The 20,217-nt window shown below is 47.7% G+C and overlaps 1 protein-coding gene across 1 annotated transcript in view; it reads left to right on the top strand.

The window, feature by feature from the left end:
- Positions 1-20,217, top strand: part of GLI1 (GLI family zinc finger 1) — a 284,502-nt gene that overhangs the window by 247,903 nt on the left and 16,382 nt on the right. Inside the window, exons 3-9 of the mRNA XM_086966612.1 lie at positions 7,053-7,151; positions 9,454-9,649; positions 13,423-13,588; positions 14,267-14,374; positions 16,080-16,220; positions 16,848-16,997; positions 17,995-18,159. Of these exons, the coding sequence (XP_086822738.1) occupies positions 7,053-7,151; positions 9,454-9,649; positions 13,423-13,588; positions 14,267-14,374; positions 16,080-16,220; positions 16,848-16,997; positions 17,995-18,159 (1,025 nt within the window). The remainder of the gene's footprint in view (positions 1-7,052; positions 7,152-9,453; positions 9,650-13,422; positions 13,589-14,266; positions 14,375-16,079; positions 16,221-16,847; positions 16,998-17,994; positions 18,160-20,217) is intronic.

Consider the following 20,217-nt stretch of genomic DNA (forward strand, 5'->3'; position numbering starts at 1 on the left):
TCTGTCATAATGCTCCATTGTCTTTTTTGCGCATAATTCTATTTTTTGCATGCTGTGACACAGTAAGAAGCAGTGTGTTATTTCCTGGCTTTAGAAATGTACAGGTCCATCACATTAACAACTTAATTCCAATAATATTTAAATGGAATACCTTGAGATTGTGATTTGCCGTTGGGAAATTTTGGTCTGTAGTTGCTGAATGGTTTGCTGAACCTGAGTAGCTCACAGCAACTGTTGTACTCTTATGGAATAGGTAGATTCGATCCAAATATCTATGAATTGCGAGCTCTGTCAAATTGAGTTTACATATGAGTATTATAGAGCACCATAAGACATCATAAGATACGAAGTAGGAACTGGAAGAACCCTCATGGTATTCCTCTCTAAAGCTTTAGTTGGATCTTGCTTCTTTAACTTGAGAAGTGGAGATCAGCTTTTCTTTTGCTATAGTTGTATTTTTGCACAAAATAATTGTATTTTGCACAAACAATACTGATATTGTTATACTATGGAGAATTTCATGTTTGTGGTTAATAGAATACTTTTGACGTACTATCTGTGAAATGAAATGAAATGAAATACCAGCATTTGTAAAGTGCACAGCAATCTCCGAAGAGGTATCCCGGCGCTGGGGGCCGTCAGGAAGATTAAGCGAGCTATTGCCCAGAGTCACATGGTGCTGGGCTAACCTGCGATCAGCACCGGGGATTGAACCGGGAATCCCGTGGGCCGGAGTCAGGCACGTCGGTAGGTGGCGTCCGTCGACTCCGCATTCGTAGTTGGAGCCGTGGTCGCCAGAATGACATCGGAGTATCTACTTAGACGCCGCCCCTGTGCGCTGACGTCAGTTCTTTACACAACATTCCACATCAGAAACTCAGAGCCATGCAAGACACTGACCACTGATGCACAAAACTAGGGCCCTGAAGAGAAGTCCATTACCCTAGAAGTCAGTTCGCAGAATGGGGAGGAAAGGTGGGGCTGTGAGGAATCCATAACTAATCTGTGTCTCTTACAGATATATCGTTACTGAAGGTAAGTAACTTGTTCATCTGAAAGAGACAATTAGTTATGGATTCCTCACCTTAGAATACATACCCCAGCGACACAAATTCCGGAGGTGGGTCTGCGAACCAAGTTCACACCAGAAAGTCCTGGAGAACTGAACAGCCAAAGAAGCCGTCTCTCCGGACTTGGCTGTACAGTCAGTGGTGTTTGGTAAACATGTGCAATGAAGCCCATGTAGCTGCCTGGCAGATGTCATGAAGGGGGACTCCACAACCCAAAGCAGTAGTAGCTGCCGTCACCCTGGTGGAATGGGCACGCAACCCCACTGGAGGTTCCTTTTTCCCTAAGGAATAGCAGATTTTGATGCAAAGAACGATCCATCGAGAGATGGTTCGTTTTGGCACGGCCCGACCTTTCATGGCACCCACATAGCCAACAACGAGCTGGTCATCCACCTGGAATTGTTTTGTGAAATCCACGTTTTGGATCCAGACGGCAAAGCCTCTCCTCTATAGAAGGGTGCGGGGACAGGAAAAAGGTGGGCAAAGTGATGGTCTGTCCTATGTGGAAAGGGGTAACCACTTTGGGAAGGAAAGAAGGTCCAGTGCCTAGGACAACTTTGTCCGGATGAACAGCCAGGAAAGGAGGTTTGGAAGAAAGCCTAAAGCTCACTCACCCTGTGAGCAGAGGTGATGGCTACCAAAAAGTCAGTTTTAAGAGTCAAAAGTCTGATGGGAAAGTTATGTAGCAGCTCGAAAGGAGCGCACATAAGGTAGGTCAGAACCAGGTTCAAGTCCCACTGGTGCATTCTGAAAGGATTTGGAGGAAACAAGTGAGAAATGCACTTAACCGCATCGCTGCTGCGGTGATTTTTGCGCTGTGCTGCAAATTACCATTTTGCTGTTGTCATGACGAGCTCAGCTCGTCATCAGCACACGACACCCGTGGGTGATGATGAGCTGAGCTCGTCATCAGAATCGAAAGGGTTAAGGAAGCAATTTAAAATAGGGGACTTGAAAAGAGAAGGCTGATCAGGAAGCGGAAGAAAAGCAGAAATGACCGAAAGAAAGCATTTTAAAGTGCCCAGAGCAGAGCCTTGCTGGGCCATAAAAGAATGAAGAGGAGAACTTCTGAAAGGTTTGCAGAAGGGGGATTCACAGCCTCTGCTGTGCACTATACCACAAATTTGTTCCATCTACAGGCGTAGACTGTTTTGGTGGAGGGAAGCTTGGCTGCCAAGATAACGTTACAGACTTCGGGAGGAAGGGCGAAAGCTGTCAACTGTTACCGCTCAATCTCCACGCAAGGATGTGGAGGCTGGACAGGTTCGGGCGGAGGACCGTCCCCTGCTGCTGCGTCAGAAGATCCTCCCATTGGGGAAGTCTGATCAGAGGATCGATGCCCTTGTGTAAGAGTTCAGGATGGCATACTCTTCAAGCCCAATCCGAGGCCACAAGAATGACTTGGGCCCATTCGCGCTTGATCTTCTTCAGCACTCTGGGTAGAAGTTGTGTAGGCAGAAAGGTGTATAGAAGATCGCAACTCCACTCGCGGCGAAAAGCATCACAGATCGAGTGCCGCCTTGGAAATTCCAATGCACAGAACTGCTGACATTGTGCTTTCTCTTCAGTGGTGAATAGATCTAACCAAGGCTCTCCCCACCGCTGAAAGAGACCTTCCATCACCTCCGAGTGAAGACGCCATTTGTGATCCATCATGCACCGGTGGCTGAGTTCATCAGCCCCGGTGTTCAGAGAACCTGCCAGGTGTTCAACCACCAGGGACATGCCCTGATGTTCAGCCACTTCCAGAGGCGCAGAGCCTCCTGACATAGGGTCCACGACCCCACCCGCCCTGTTTGTTGCAGTACCATATGGCGGTGGTGTTTTCCGTGAACACCTGCACTACTCTCCCTTTGACAGAAGGAAGGAAGGCCTTAATTGTAAGACGGATCGTCCGAAGGTCCAAAAGGTTGATGTAGAGCCCGGCTCCGCCGGAGACCAGAGGCCTCTGATCTCCGCCTCTCCCATGTGGCTGCCCCACCCCAGAAGTGATGCATCTGTCACCACTGTGAACTCTGGTTGGGGAAGGAAGAGGGACCTGCCCTTGACCCAATCCTGGTTCGTTAGCCATCACTGCAATTGATGTGCAGTGCCCTCCGAGATCTGGACGCATTCAGAAAGATTCCCCTGATGCTGTGCCCACTGGAGCTTCAGGTCCCACTGCAGAGCCCACATAAGCCACCTGGCATAGTCCACCAGCAGCATGCAGGAGGCCATGAGGCCCAGAAGCCTCAGGGTCATTCTGACCGAAACCCGGGATAAAGACTGAAAGATCAGAATCATAGCCCCAATATCCCGGACTCGCTGCTCGGAAGGATAAGCCCGAAACTGCGCTGTGTCCAGAACCACTCCCATGAAAAGGAGCTTCTGAGAGGGAATCTGGTGTGACTTTGGCACGTTGATTGGGAACCCCAGCGAATGGAGAAGTTTGGCCATATTCTGGAGGTGGGAGACAACAGCTTGGGGCAAGCCTGCCTTCAACAGCAAGTCATCGAGATAAGGGAAGACTGGAACCCCTGATCTGCGCAGATTAGCTGAGACCACCACCATCACTTTTGTGAACACCTATGGGGCGCTAATAAGGCCAAAGGGGAGCAGGGTAAACTTAAAGTGCTCGTGGCCTACCGTGAATCGTAGGTAACGCCGATGGGCCAGCAGTACAAGGATGTGAAAATAAGTGTCCTGCAAGTCCAATGCTACCATCCAGTCTCCAGGGTCGAGGGCAGACAGGACCTGAGCCAGTGTCAACATCTTGAACTTCTCCTTCCGGAGGAAGCGGTGGACGTTCCTGAGATCCAAGATAGGATGCAGGCCCTTGTCGTCCTTGGGCACCAGAAAGTAGTGGGAATAACAACCATGACCTACTTCTGGGGCAGGAACTCCCTTGATGGCTCCCTTGGCTAAGAGAGCCGTAACTTCCTTTTGGAGAAGGGCCCGGTGATCCTCCGACATGCACTGGAATTGAGGTGGCATGGATGGAAGGGTAGTCTCGAAGGGGTGAGAGTAGCCCCTTGGGACTATCTGCAAAACACACCTGTCCGGCATTATGTTCAGCCAGTGGGGGAAGTGATGGCAAATCCTGCCACCCACTGGCGATTGGTGGCCCTAAAAGGTTGGACTAGGAGGGCTTGGAGGTTGCTGCCAGAGGGGGCGCAGGTGGACTAGCCCGCCCACTGGCCCCAGACCCATGATGGTGGGTCCCACGATACCCGCCGTGCAGAGGCTGGACAGCTTCCCCAGGCCTGTAGTTCTGGGTGGATAGTGGCAGGGCACCCCTTCCATAGCCACGAAAGGGGGAAAAAGCAGACTGCGTGGGGTGAGAGGTGGAAGCGAGGCCCAAACATCTGGCCATAGCCCTGGAGTTCTTAAAGTGCTTGATCGCGTTGTCTGCTTTGTCACCGTACAGGAGATGGCCATCAAAGGGCATGTCCAAAAGTGTAGCTTGGACATCACCCGAAAAGTCAGTGGATCTCAGCCAGGCATAGCCTCTAAGGGCTACTGACGCAGAAATCGTCCTGCCTAGGGAGTCGGCGGTGTCCAGCTCACTTCGGATGGGAAACTTTGCTGCGTCTCTCCCTCCGGCCACTGCACGGGAAAGCACGGCCCGGGCCTCCTCCGGGCACTGCGGCAGCACCTGTGTAACCGTGTCCTACACAGAGTGGGAGTAACGGCCCAAGAGACATGCAGCAGTCCTAAGCTGGAGGAAGAAAACATTTTCTTCCCAAGATGGTCCAGCTTCTTGGATTCCCTATCAGGTGGTGCTGTAGGGAATGCACCCTTGGAAGTCGAGGATTGGACCACCAAGCTCTCAGGGGTAGGGTATTGGAAGAGGAAAATGGGGCCGCCTGGGGCCGGGCGGTGGCTTACGGCAATCATCCTGACCACCGGGGCCCCTGCGTTGGGCTTGGACCAAGTGCCCAAAAAGATGCCTGTAAGGGCCTCATTGAACAGCAGCAGGGGCTCCAAAGAGGCTGAAGCACCTTGGTCAGGAGTTTAGTCCTGACCGCCACCGAAGGAAGCTCAAGGTTTAAGGCCTTAGCCACCCTACGCAGCACCACTGCGTAAGATGCACCCTTCTCCGTAGCCATGGTAGGGGAGATAGCATGCCAAGATCTGGGGAGGTGTCTAGACCACTGACCTAACCCAACTCCTTTCTCCAATCTGTTCCTCTAACTGGTCTGCCAAAGGGTCCACAGACCCCTCCCAGTCCTCCTCGTCTTCTTCTGGTAGCCACTCAGGGCGATAGGGAACACTAGGGGAGAACAATGGCACAAAAGTACTGGTCGGCGCCAGTCCGACTCCGTGTCCACATCGAGGGGGAGGCTGGGGTCGACGTCGGCTGGGGACACAACCGGTGACGGAGGGGGCGGAGGTGTTGACACTGGATTCGGCGCTGGAGGAGGTGTCACGAGGTTGACCAGCGCCAGTCCGGATCCAGGCCTGGATCCCTGGGGGCCCTACGGAGCCAGAGCCGAAGCCACCGGCATCAAAGTCCTAGAGCCCCCAGCGGAGACCGTGGGGCCCGAAGGCGTGCCGGTGGAGTCAGGCTGCCCAAAGATGGAATGGAGGACTTCGTGAGAGCTACAAAGTTGGGCAGGGTCGCTCCAGCTCCCGGTAAGGGAGGGAAGGCAAGAGTTAACGCAACGGGCTCCATGGGCGGAGCCGAACAACTACCGTCTGCTTCCCGCCGGCCGATGGACGGGGAGAACGCGAAGAGCGACGATGCTTCTTCGCCTTTTTCTTGTGCTTCGACTTACCCGAAGATGAAGACTTCGACGAGAAGAGGTGGAGATGGCTCCGCAACCGATCCAGCGACCTCCCTCTTGACCGGGACCTTGAATGGCGCGGAGCGGACTGCCGGGTCTCAAAAATCTTTTAGGACTGCTCCCACAAAGACTTCGGGTTCATGGCCTGGCAGTCGGAGCACGTCTACGGGTCGTGGTCGCACTTCAAACAACAAAGACACACTAGGTGCGGGTCCGTAACTGACATCTAGTTTTGCAAGCCTTGAAGCTGGTTCGACGACTGGACATCCCTACATACACCAGGAGTCAAACGACTTGAAAAGATGTCGACAAAAAGTCGCAAAAAGAGAGCCATAAAGTGAGTCGAGGTATCGCTCTCTCTGGATCTGCGCTGGCTGGTGCGGAAAAAGAAAGAACTGTGGTCAGGGTGCAGGGGCGTCGTCTAAATAGATACTGCGACGTCATTCCGGTGACCACAACGCCAACGACGAACGCGGAGTCAACCGATGCCCTCTACCGACACGCAGGGGTACTGCTGAAGAAAAATTCTGCGGATCCAGTCTGACGCCTGGGGGGTAATTCTAAGGTGAGGAATCCATACCTAATTTTTTCTTCCGGATATATTATATTATATACCGGCCTGTGGTCTTTTAGAATATTTTGTGCTTAAGATTGGCGTATTTTGAACCGTAACAATTGTATTTTGCACAAATAATAAGGAGATTGTTTTATTTTAGGTAAATTCCTGATTGCCGTTTTTAGAATATTTCATATTTATGACTGGTGTATTTTAGACGTTTATGTTTATTTATGCAATGAAAGTCATTTATGATGAATGGAGGTTTTAAGAATTATGTTGTTTTTTCAGTTGTAATTGTATATCAATTTATTGTTTGTATTGCCTTATTGGCAAGATATCAAACTATCAAATAAACCAAAAAAACATTGACAAAGTATTCTAGTTTCAGGCATGTGGGGTGTGGGAAGTCCCATGGCGTACTGTGATGTTTTCGATGAACTAGGAGTCATGAGTGGTGCCGCATGGCACAGTATGGTAGCTCCAGAGTCCTAGTGGAGGTTTTTAATGACCTGCAATAATATGGTCTTCCTAGGGTGTTGCAGATAGGGACTTCTATGGGAATACATGTGATTTCTGTAGTCGGAGATGTGGGAGGACACACTGAGAACCATGCTAACAAAATAGTGCACTAACTGCTGACTTCTGTCTCTATTTCAGCAATAAATGAGATGCCTTACTGCCACCAAGCAAACCTCATGACCAGCTACCATGGCTGCGGCATGGCTCAGCCCAACGAGCACATCATCACCCCAGATGGTAAGTAAATTTCGGGCACAAAGTGTAAATCAGGGGTGAAAGCAATGAGCGAATCAAAGCACAAATGTACACATGATAAGTACAGACATTGATTGAATTCAGGGACCCGCTGTGCACATGATGACTTCATGCAGCAGGTAAATTCAGGGCTCTCTCTGCCCCCTCTGCTGGAACACTATGATTGAATTCGGGGCTCACTCTAATCCTCTAATGACACACTGTGATTGAATTCAGGGCACACTCTGCTCCGATTGAATTCAGGGCACACTCTGCCCCTCTCGTGGAACACTGATTGAATTCAGGGCACACTCTGCCCCCTCTCATGGGACACAGAAAGTGAATTTAGGGCTGAATCTGCTCCTCTTATGGAACACGGCGAGTGAATTCAGGGTTCACTCTGCCATCTATTCTGGAACACAGCGAGTGAATTTAGGGTTCACTTTGTCCCTCTCATGGAATACATTGAGAGAATTCAGGGATCACTCTGCCTCTTTCACGGCATACAGCGAGTGAATTCACTACTCACTCTGCCCCTCTCATGGAACACAGCGAGAGGATTCAGGGCTCACTCTGCCCCTCTCATGGAACACAGCGAGAGGATTCAGGGCTCACTCTGCCCCTTTCACAGAATACAGGGAGCGAATTCAGGGCTCACTCTGTCCCCTCTAATGGAGCACAGAAAGGGAATTTAGAGCTCACTCTGCCCCTCTCATGGAACACAGCGAGGGAATTCAGGGCTCACTCTGCCCCTTTCACAGAATACAGGGAGCGAATTCAGGGCTCACTCTGTCACCTCTCATGGAGCACAGAAAGGGAATTTAGAGCTCACTCTGCCCCTCTCATGGAACACAGCGAGGGAATTCAGGGCTCACTCTGCCCCTTTCACAGAATACAGGGAGCGAATTCAGGGCTCACTCTGTCACCTCTCATGGAGCACAGAAAGGGAATTTAGAGCTCACTCTGCCCCTCTCATGGAACACAGCGAGGGAATTCAGGGCTCACTCTGCCCCTTTCACAGAATACAGGGAGCGAATTCAGGGCTCACTCTGTCACCTCTCATGGAGCACAGAAAGGGAATTTAGAGCTCACTCTGCCCCTCTCATGGAACACAGCGAGGGAATTCAGGGCTCACTCTGCCCCTCTCATGGAGCACAGAAAGGGAATTTAGAGCTCACTCTGCCCCTCTCATGGAACACAGCGAGGGAATTCAGGGCTCACTCTGCCCCTCTCATGGAGCACAGAAAGGGAATTTAGAGCTCACTCTGCCCCTCTCATGGAACACAGCGAGGGAATTCTCTGCTCAATATCCCCGCTCTCATGGAACACGGTGAGTGAATTAATATATGTAACACATTTATCGATGCTAGATAAGCCTAGAGTTTAATAGTCTAATATACTATATTTACCACAATTATTGAGTCTGGCGGCCCTTGATTAGCTAGAGATGAAGCCTCAAGTGGGTCACAGTGCTCCTGTTGGGAAAATATGAATTGTTCCCTAACAGCTCCACCCTCAACAATGGTAATAAAATAGTATATATTGACCACAGAATCTGCTTGCATGGTTGATGCCAGGCTCTCTTTCATGTAAAGTAGTTATAAATATAGATGTTTAATCTTAAGCAGAGCAGAAGGGGTTCAATCTATGCAGTGAGAATAAATGACAGTGACTAGGACCAGTGAGCATGGCCATGGTTGGTTCCTTCTGTAAAGTGATTCTTGAATGGAATCTGTGAGACACTACTCAGTGTTTCTTCAAATCAGGTACAGCTCTCCTTTGACAACAAAACCTTTGCACTGGGTTTATAAGTGTGAGATTCTGTGTTTAAAAGTACACGTGTTCAAATATTGGGACTTTGAGCCCTACACTACAGCCATGATTAAGGTGCAGGTGGAGCAGCACATCCACCAAATGCAAATAAGCTCTCTGTGGTTACTGGCTTCAAACAAAATCATGAAGAACAATCAAAATAAATTATTACATTGGCTGTAATAATTCGTGCAGTGCGATATCTGAATTCCAGTACTCAGATTCAGAGGCGGGCGGGCCCTCTGGCATGCCCTGTGGTCCACAGACTAGCGGCTGTGTCAGAGCAGGATGGGGTGCCAAAACCCATCAATGGAAGTCCCTTTGCCCCAGTCTAACCCCGGCCTCACCGTGGGACTGATTTGAAAATGTTTACCAGGGCTGATTTTGATTTCTTGTCTGACCCTGCTCAGATGTGTCCACTCTGCTCAGCCTTTCTCCTCCTCTTCCTCACATACTTAACATTTTCCCCACTTGTCTGTTTTTCCCCTAACAGGGTCTCGGTTTTCCACCCCTCGTAATAACATGAAGTTGAACAAGAAACGGGCTCTCTCCATATCTCCCCTGTCGGATGCAAGCGTTGACCTGCAGACGGTGATCCGAACTTCCCCCAACTCTCTGGTGGCTTTCATCAACTCCCGCTGTAGCTCAGCCAATGGCTCCTATGGCCATCTGTCCATCGGAACAATCAGGTAAAGGAAGGATGGTGCTCCAAAAATATCTGCCATTCAGGGCAACCATAAACGAAGTGGACCTGGTCATTGAAGGGATTGAAAGACAATGAAAAGAAAAATAAAGCTTTGAACATGAGCAAATTTATTGTACGAGCAATGTCCCCTTTAATCCTTGTACATTCAAACATCTAACCACTAAACAACACAGTCTAAACCACAACTGTATCTTTACTATGCATGCTTTTAAAACAAAGTTAATTGTAAAGGCATGATTGGTAAAGAGATATGCATGGTAAATTGTGCAACCCAGCCCCCCGGCCTGTGCCGTAACACCCTATACCCCAGCCCTGCAATCCACACAGCCCCAGCCCTTAAAACTACCCGACTCCTCACCCTGAGCCCTAACACTCAACCCCTGCCCAAAAAACTACCATGACTCCAGCCCTCCTCCCCCCGGTCCTAAAACTGCCCGCAGCACTGAAAGCTGCCCCTTCCCCTCCCCCCACCCTGAGGTCTAAATCCCTGCCCCCTGCCAAACAATAACCCTAACTCCAGCCCCCCACCCTGAGCCCTATACTGCCCCACCCCTGGAGACTGCCTCTTCCCACCCTCCCTGAGCCCTAAAACCTGGACCCAGCCATTAAAACTACTCCGACCCCTTTGCTCTGAGCCCTAAAACCTTACCCCCTGCCAAAAAACTACCCTTACCCTCCCCTCAGCCTGAGCCCTAAAACCTCCCCACCCCTAATAACTACTCCCACTTTCAAACCTGCCCCAGCCCCACTTACCATGCCGCGTCCCGGAGCTTCCCCTCCCGATCCTTCTTGTTCCTCTCCCTGCCCATCCGCACATCTAGACCGCTGACTGCATTAACCAGGCATATGTGTGGTTAAGGCATATGCGTGGTTAAGGAATATGGGTGGTTTGGGCAAGCGTTGTTCTACTTGCGTGGAAATGCCCTCCATGGCTCAGCACACGTTGTAAGGGCAGTTTTCCATTTTTGACTTTTTGAGAAGTAGCTCACAACTGTTATTTTCTACATTTTTATGCAATAGATGTGAAAAGGAACAAACACATACATAATATTCTGATACATTTTAGAATTTCTATGTCTTATGACACGTCTCTCTATAGAGAAGGTCAGGTGGGTATTTAATAGTATGAATTCGTACAGCAGGAAACATGTCCTCATCAGACAGCTATGGTGCCCCTAAATGTGCATTGTGAAACATATTAGCTGCTGGTAACTGTATCACATTGAATAGCTATTTTCATGGTATTCCTTTCTCCATCACATAGTATAGTCCCGCTAGACATGCTTCCATTGAACAAGTTACTTACCTTCAGTAGCGCATTATCTGGTAGAGACAAGATCTAGCCACAGATTCCTTACCTTTGAATTTCCCAGGTGTCAGACTGGACCTGGAAGATTTTTGGAAGATTTTTGCTCGAGCAGTACCCCTGCTTACCGGTAGGTGGTGTTGATCAGCTCTGTTTGGCATCGTCAACATCGTCCGTGCCATAAGTGACGTCAGCATCACCTATATAGGCGGCACCTCGTCACGTCTCAAGGATCGCAGAATTTATTCTGCCCCGCGCGGCAACGCGATCCTTGAGACGCGGGTGAACCAAGTTCCCGACTCGGGGTAATATTTGCTGCCATCTCCTCTAAATTTGGCCCCACGATTTCGCCAGGGTATAATTGCCCTAGGCAATAGAGGCTTATAATTATTAGGCTGTATCCTAATTGTCCTGATGATGATCCCCATGATTACCTAGTGGGATCGAAACGTCGTCGACCTCTTTGTGCACCCTATACAAAACGTATATTTGTACCATGTATATGCAAAGGTGCTGGTTGAATTTTCTGCTGTATTTTTATTCACAGAAATCCTCAATTCTTGCCTAATAGCCCTGTTTTGTGTTTTCCTTTACTGTAATTATCTGTTTGTGTTTGGGTACAGGCTTGTGCCCCACTACAGTGAATTGTTGAAGGAATGCTCTCTTTTATATTGTTTATTAAGTAAAGACTGTTACCTCTGTCCGGCTGGGCATGTCAAAACCAATATAGAGTGATTCTGTCTATATTTATTTTCTTTACTACAATAATTGCATGGAACAACTGTTGTTCGAAATAAATAGGGGAAGGTCATGAAGGCACAACCAGCACCAGTCTAGATCCATGACCAGATCCATGGGGGCTCATCGGAGCCGAGGCCGGAGCCATTGGTGCAGAACCAGATGGGACCCCCTCAGACTCAGAGGGGTCCAAAGGCGCTCCATAGGGGTTGGTCCGCTAAAACACTCAGCGCATTGCCTCGTAATGACTTGAGTGGGGTCTCTCCAGCTGCTGGAAAAGGTGGGATGCCTCTCCTGTTTTTTGGGCCAGGAATGGGAAGACGACGACTTGGGACTCCTGGAGTGGTCCCTCGACATCCCACTCGATCCATATCTCTGAGGAGTCGCGTGATGGCAGGCGCCACATGGTTTAAAACCTGTCTTCCTCAAAGACATCCCTTGATACACAAGGAGAAAGTATTTCCTCAAAAAAGACTTGACCAAACGTCTAAAATAAGTCTGTCCAAAACTGACAGAGGGGTAGCTCTTTCTCCGAATAAGCACTAACAGGCGCTGAAAGAAAAGAACTGACATCAGCGCGCTAAGGTGGCACCTATATAGGTGGCACAGACATCACTTTTGGCACGGCCCATGACAACTACGCCACATGGAGCCAACTGGCGCCACCTACCAGCGTACAGGGGTCTTGCTTGTACAAAAATCTTCTGGATCCAGTCTGACGGCTGGAACATTCAAAGGTAAGGAATCTGCAGCTAGATATCTCTATCAGATAGGTATTTTATCAGTAATAAGTCCCCAATTAGCTCACCATTCTACAACAACCAACTGTGAGTGCTGAAAGATGGCTAGGCCTTAGTTGCTGAGTGTGTTCCAGAAGGATTTAAACACTGAGGGTCCTATTATGTAAAGAGCGCACTTTCCCTGTTTGTGCCTGGTGCACTTTAAAACAGGTGCATCGGGAGTAAAGAGGGAAAGTGCACCCTATTATATGGAGTGCGCTGCCCCAGGGCAGCCGCCAACTTGCGCTCCCTTTTGGGCAGCACATTGCTGTGAAAAATGGAGTGGCTGCTTTGAAGCTGCTCCGTGTTTTCACAGTGCAGGCGGCAACCTGTCTGCACTTTTAAAGGGGATTAGAGATCCCCTTGCAGGCGGGTGCAGTCAGTGACTGCACTCACCTGCATGGGGATGTCTGGGAGTCCATGGGACATCCTTTCCACCCTCCAGAGGGCTGCCATCAGTGGCGCACTCACAGTGCGCCACCTTTTAGATGTTGCATTGTCAGTGCGCCTCCTGAGAGCTTCTTTGCATCTGCACCCGCATCTGTAATACGGTGCAGGAGCAGAGGCAAAGGGATTCCCTCATTTACATGGGGCCACACCCCCGCGCAAATGAGGGTACACTACTTGAAGATAGTGCTGCACTTTATGTGAGCTTACGCTATAGGTATTACAGAAGGGGACAAACAAGCATCTGCGGCCTCTTCTGATATACCAAAGTGCCCCTAGGGCACGCAAAATGGGGGCAAACCCCCGTTGGGGCCTCAGGGCACTTATGTGAAGGTGAAGTATTTTTCAGGATTCCACAGCCCCCATCCTGACTCCCCACACTGTAAAGTCTTTTTAAATGGTAGAAACTCATCCCACACTAATGTTCACTCTTTTTGCTCAGATTTTCATGTGCATAAAACACAAGTTGTTCGTGTTTACTTTCAGTCCATCGCTTGGGTACCAAAACTACCTTGGGCATCCGAAGGCCCAGGGATCATCATTTACCAACAACCCATCCATGCCATTCATGGGCCACCTCGAGCATTACCACAACAGGGCCGGTGGGATGGTCCAGCATCTGCCAGTCCGCGGCTCCACCAAGCACTGCCAGGTGAGTGACATAATCAAACTGTTGCCCTTGCGCTCAATACATGCAGTATGGTAGCAATACCTAGAATAGTGTACGGGTGAATGGGTCCGAGTAGTCGGGTAATGAAACAAAATTTAGAGAAGAACTTCCTACAATGTTGCAAAGGCACTAGATTTTTGGAACTCAAGAAACTAAATTGTCTCATGACTGTCACACATATTCCTTCTCTGACATAAAGTAAAATTGTATTTGAACACAAAGGGGATATTATTTTATGTTGTGAAGAATTATCCGGTTTCTTCTCAAAAACATGTTCAACCTCACCAGATGTTGTGATCTTCCTTCTCTTGCTAATGTTTTGTTCCAAAAAGAAATCCATATTGATTTTTGGAAATGGCACTGGAAACATGGATAGCATCTGTTTTTTCAGTGACATTATGCGGGAGATTTGAAGAGCTTATTTTTTTTTTTTTAAAGAACAATATTTGCAGTGATATGGCCTCTTGGCGCCGCCCAGAAGCTAACAACATAGCATTGGGGTTTGTGAACTGAGTGCATATGTGTAGGTGACCACCAGCCAGACAGAAAACTATGTGTAATTTATAGTGATACCACAGCTATGGAAAGATAAGATGTGTGCATTAATCTGGTTGTTTAATTATTAGACTTTGTTGTCTTTCCTTTCATGGTGCCTTGCAGATGAAGTTGGAGCCACTGGGTACTCCTGGTCTTGACTCTCTAAATGGGAAGTGTCTGGAGGAGCGGTCTGAGGGGGACGTCTCCAGCCCGGCGTCCACGGGGACACAGGTGAAGCTATCCACCTCTTGTTACTTCGCTCTCTTACTCTACATATCAGTGCACACTTCTCCATGGTGTCCCAGGTCTCCTCTAGATCGCCTGTACTGCGGATCCGCATCATGTAGACCTACTATGTGGCTCCATTCTGGCCCCTTCCCCTTTGTGCCCTCTGTGGATCTTTACCTGAAAGTGGTCTGGGACAGAGGTGACCCCAGTGCAGTGGTGTGGGCTATTATCCTGTTTTTAATGTTGGGTGGGGAGTTAAGCTCATATGATGGGTGGAACCAGCCAGTGATCCTGGAGTATCTTCGAGAAGTTAAATGGAATTCACAAAGATTTGCTTAATGGCAATTTAATTGTGATCCACATTCTCGTTCAATCTTTACGGATCTAAGCAAGTCCATCGCCCCTACCAGGTACCTGTTTACTCTGTAGCAATGTCCCCCAATACAGGCCTTCAAGTAGGCGTATTTTACAACCGCCTACCCAGAAAAAAAGCAGGTTTGTACAGGTGGGTTGCTGGTCTCTGTTCCACTGCAATAAAGGTTCTGTACAAGTGCTGCTTCAGTTTAGTGTCTGTGTGGTTATGTAAAGAGAGGACATGTAGAGCCCATCGAAGAGGCGTACTATGTACGTCTCAATCCATTTTGGCCGAAAGAAGGAAGTGGATGATAGATAATGTATCAATTACTTGTCTGTAATTCCATAACTTTCAGTCCATCCTTTCTCCTTTGAGTCACTATGTAGGAGCCTCCGAAACCCACGTATAGTCACTGAGAGCGGACAACCTGGAGGCATGAGTGCAAGTGGGGATGTCTTCAGAGTAGGTGGTCCTAATATACGGCCCCTAGAGGGTGTGTTAGGGGAAAAACTTATTTGATGAAAAGCTATATGGCAGTAAAGTGCCTGTAGGGGAAAAACTTGTTTGATGAAAAGCTATATGGCAATGAAGTGCCTGTATGACGAAGAAAGTTCACCTCAATCTATAACGACTGGAATGAGGAAATGTGGGCGTGGAGTACTGGAGGTACCCGTAAGTAATTGAAGCCTTAATATGGATTGGTGCCCATGCTAAATAAGGCCTTCATGCTAAATAAGGCCTTCATACAGCAACGCTGTGATGGACAAGTGCCTGAGGCCACAGAGTAGAATTTCAGTACTAGAACCTCTGCCTCCTCCAAATTTCCAAAGGTGGGTGAAACTACTTGATGTTGACAAAGTTGCTAAGTTTTCAGTCCTATCGATTAGGGTGTAGAGAAGTGTTCTAAAATCCCTTTTCAATCAATCAAGTGGCTTGTAAAACGCGACTACTCATCTGTAAGGGTCTCAAGGCATTGCTTAGTGTTTACGCACTGTAAAAAAGGTGAGACTTTTCTTTCAACAGAAACTTAGCCCAAGTGATTTTTTTAGATTTTTCAGAAACTTCATCAGCAAACCTGGCAACTTCTTTGGGAAGCCTGGTTTGTTTCTTAAATGCTATTATCAGCTTTATTTAGAAGAATCCTAGGTGACATTTCACTCTTAGCTGAGAGGCGTAGGATTTAACAAGCATGGACTTGATGACCCCTCACCCTACTATGGAGGTCTGATGTGCACTCAGGGGCAGTGTTGGAAGCACACTTTGCCCTACAGTGTATGGTCTATGCAATGCTCTTATTGGCAGTTCACTCATGCTTCCTGCTGATGGTTGACGACTTGTTTTGCCCTTCCATAGGACCCTCTGCTTGGGATGCTGGATGGCCGGGATGACCTCGATAAGGAGGATGGAAAACTAGAAGCGGACGTGGTGTACGAAACAAACTGCCACTGGGAAGGCTGCAGCAAGGAGTTCGACCTACAGGAACAGCTTGTGCATGTGAGTTTCTACCCTCAGGTATTTGAGGAAATACTGAATAGCAAGAGTACCCGTCCTACTATTGCAGCTGTTGAGTAAAATAATCAGTATGGTCGGTCGATGTTCATTTCAAAGAATCGATCTTCAGAAAATGGGCTGGCCACCTAGACAAAAAATGTAGACCAGTCCCTTCTTTAAAAAAATACAAACTTTAATATGCTCCATGTACCCTTATCTTTTTTGGCATGACGTCCCACAAATTGCCCCATCCGCAATAGTAGAAATTGTCCAAAGACATGATGTTTGCAACTGATATACAAGTAGTTTAACACCTTGGCTGCTTGAGATAATCTTCTGCTGTGCTGGACCATAATGGAAATGGGTGTAGTCATGTAGTCATGAGCTCGTCATGAGCACCGAAGGGGTTAATTCAACCACAATGCTTGTTGATGATCAAAGGTCTATCAGCATGAGGAAAAGGCTTGACCCTATTTGTCCTAGCTACTGCCAGATGGCCATGATAACCAGACCTTCTGAAGTGTAAATCTCGGCGGCCATCAATTTTCCTTCAATGTTCTCTTATGGTTCAAGTGCAACTCCTCATTCCCCAGAAGGCCAAGCACTGACCTCTGCTCTGTTCCTCTCCAGCACATCAACAACGAGCACATCCACGGCGAGAAGAAAGAGTTTGTGTGCCACTGGCAGGACTGCTCGCGAGAGCAGAGGCCCTTCAAAGCGCAGTACATGCTCGTGGTCCACATGCGCAGGCACACGGGCGAGAAGCCCCACAAATGTACGGTGAGTAGCCATGTGTCGTGACAAGGTGTCATGGGGATGTACAACGGGGTGTGTACGAGTTTCAGCTGACAATGAGGGTGTGAAGAATAAATCCAGAGTGGGTGAAGTGCATGACTGAGGGAAAAGGGCCAATATTAGCCGATAGGATGGCTAAGTGAGCTAAACACTTACCGCGGACATATGCCATAACCTGCAGGTCATGAGTTTGAACCTTTCATGCTTACTTGGGTGTTAAATTGCAAAATAAAAAGCTATTACATTTTGCAACCATGTGATATAATATTAGTGCATGTTATTTACAGTGTTTAGAAATGACTGGAGTACACTATATAAAAAAAAACCATTATTATTAGAGACCAGCTACCTGGAAAACTTCGTGGGAACACTAAGTGGGAACACCAGCTATATTGCTCTCCCACTCACATACACTGTGGGCACTGAAGGAGCATAAATATCAAATCTGGGTTTAAGGAATTTGTAAAACTCCTATCAAAAGAGATTGATTTTTGAAGGGATTGCTGGCAAGAAGCTAAAGGACTGGCCAGATTACAGTGTAGAAATCGAAGCTCACAGGCTAGTTTACAGAGAAATCTGGAGATTTTCTGTCAGGCCTCCGCCTTCGAAACATCAGCGGGGTTCGGAAGAGTCAGTAATATTGTTCATGGTCTATAGATGCACAATGCTTGTGAGAAAATCCCTCAGATGGTCGACATTGAAACACCTCTGTGGTATTTTAAATAAGCAATAGCATAAAAAAGTATTGCAGAGGAGTGAAACAGATCTTGAGAATTCATAGTTTCTTTGCTGTGTTCAATTGGGCATGGGCGTGATCTAAGACCAAACACTCTTATCTGAGGACACCAACAATGCATCTGAATTACAGACATAAGTACCCTCTTCTCACTGTTGAGCTGTTATATATATTGTCGTCCATGGTGATGTTTCATATTCGTGAATGGAATTGGCGCCTCATTTTCCTTTGTGTTTTTTCCTACAGTTCGAGGGCTGCAACAAGGCCTACTCACGGCTGGAAAACCTGAAAACCCACCTGCGTTCCCACACGGGCGAGAAGCCTTATGTCTGCGAGCACGAGGGCTGCAACAAAGCCTTTTCCAACGCTTCTGACCGGGCAAAGCACCAGAACCGAACCCACTCAAATGAGGTACAGAGTGGACAGGGCACCGCCTTGTCAGTGGCGATAACAGTGAGGCGGTAGAAAGCAGGATCCCTAGAACTCCACCTATGAAGCCATACTGCCCTGCCCCTCTGGCTGTATGTCAGAATAGGGCTGCTGAAAATATTATCTCACATAAATATTGTTCCTAAATATCACCTGCAAAAATGGTGTCAAGGTAAGGGTAGATTATCTGATATTAACTCAAGGGCATTGATGTTTTCATAAAAGATATTCAGGACACTAAATTTACATAAGAAGTTGAGTCCACAATATTCTGGTACCATTCCACCTTGCTTGCTTTACTATGCAAAAATTCAAAAGATGTGTTTTCTGTGAGTGTGCTCGCATAAAGTTGCAGCCAAAAGCCAAGCCAGAAATCCCTCGTCAAATTGAGCTTCAGGGAGTCTACCTGTTAACGCGGCACCTGCCACTCATTCCTATTCACCCAAAAACTCCTTGAGGTTAAACAAAACTACCCCTTATCACCCAAAGGGCGAGAGGTGCAAATGCAGAGATATTAAGGGTCTCATTTACCAGGTCACTGCGCCGCTGGTGCGTCACTTTTTTTTGACGCACCAGCAGCGCAATGGGCCTGTCCATGTTTATAAGGCCACGTAAAGTCACCCTGCATGACTTTTCATGGCCTTGTAAATATGGAAGGGGTGTTCCATGGGTGTTGCTGTGGGTGTTCCCATGCAACATCCATGGAACCCGAGACATTCACAGACTTAAAAAGGTTTGTAAAGCTGGAAATGCATCAGAATCCTACACCTCCCCATGGGAGGTGTAGGAGTGGCGCAACGAGGAGAAATACTTTTATTTCTCCTCCTTTTTTTTCCTGCAGCAAGCATTGAAAAGGGAAATGTCATCAGTTATTGTTTTTGTGCAGGAAGGTGACCTTTCCTGTACAAAACAATCATCCCCGCAATGCAGGCACCCTTGTAACATGAAGCAATGGCTCATGGCAGCCAATTGTGTGCCAGCGTAGTAGAAAGCACACAGATGTGTCGTATTGTTGTAAATACGACGCATCCCTGTGCTTTTAAAATGACAGAGCTCGGTGCAGCAAAATGACTTGTGGCGCATTCCTGAGCTTTCAGTGCAGTGCAGCCAGATAGCTTGCAGTGTGAAAGAATTATAAATCTGCACCTGGGTTCCCTGCAATTCCTCCAGAAGCCCCCTGTATTTTAATGGTCAGACTTAGAGCAATGTCTTTTACACAGCAGTGTCCTCCTAATAGCAGTCCATATAACCGGGGCTCTAGAAATGCACCAATTTTAAGAACTCATGTTCACTTTTTGTGTTTCGGTTGTTGACATTGGCCACACTTGTGTATTGTTGAATGCCAGAGAATGCTGGGTCATTCTGACTCCTGGCCGTAGTAAACCACGTTATCCATAGCAACAATAGTTAACAAACCACCAATTTATAACTTAGGTATCGCAACAAATGGGGGACTTTGGCAAGAGGTTCGAAAAGAGGGTGGAAAGACACCCAGGTGCAGATAAAACTTGTGGTCAGGTGTTACTTGTACCGAAGTTACACCATAGTTTTAAAAATTGAGGTTAATGCATCCAAGTGCTAGTTAACAGAACTTTTGTACGTGCTATTACTCATGGATATGTGGTTTGCTTATGCAGTTCCCACAAAATAGGCCACTTTGGCTCTTGTCTGTCACAAATACAGGAGTGATTTTAATGTACAACACGATGAAAACTGCATTGGTTTACAATTTTAGAGTACCCTCCTGGTGTATTTAACCCTCAACGTGTTTTGCAAAAAGAGGAAAATCGCTATTTATAAATAACTTGGCAGAAATCTACTTGTAAAACTCCCAGGCCGAACGATTTTGATGTAAATATTTTAAAACCCAGTAAGTGTTAAGGAAAGGCCTAAAATATTAGAATTTCACGGTTAGTAACAAAAAAACAAACAATGACCGAAAGGGTCAGTGACCATTAAAAGTTCATAAACTTCACTGTCGGGAGTTTTAAGTGTGATCTGGACTCATCTGCCCCATAAACCTATACAAACCCAGATCAT

This window comes from Lissotriton vulgaris, chromosome 1_1 (assembly GCF_964263255.1).
Source record: "Lissotriton vulgaris chromosome 1_1, aLisVul1.2, whole genome shotgun sequence".
NCBI classification, from domain to species: domain Eukaryota; kingdom Metazoa; phylum Chordata; class Amphibia; order Caudata; family Salamandridae; genus Lissotriton; species Lissotriton vulgaris.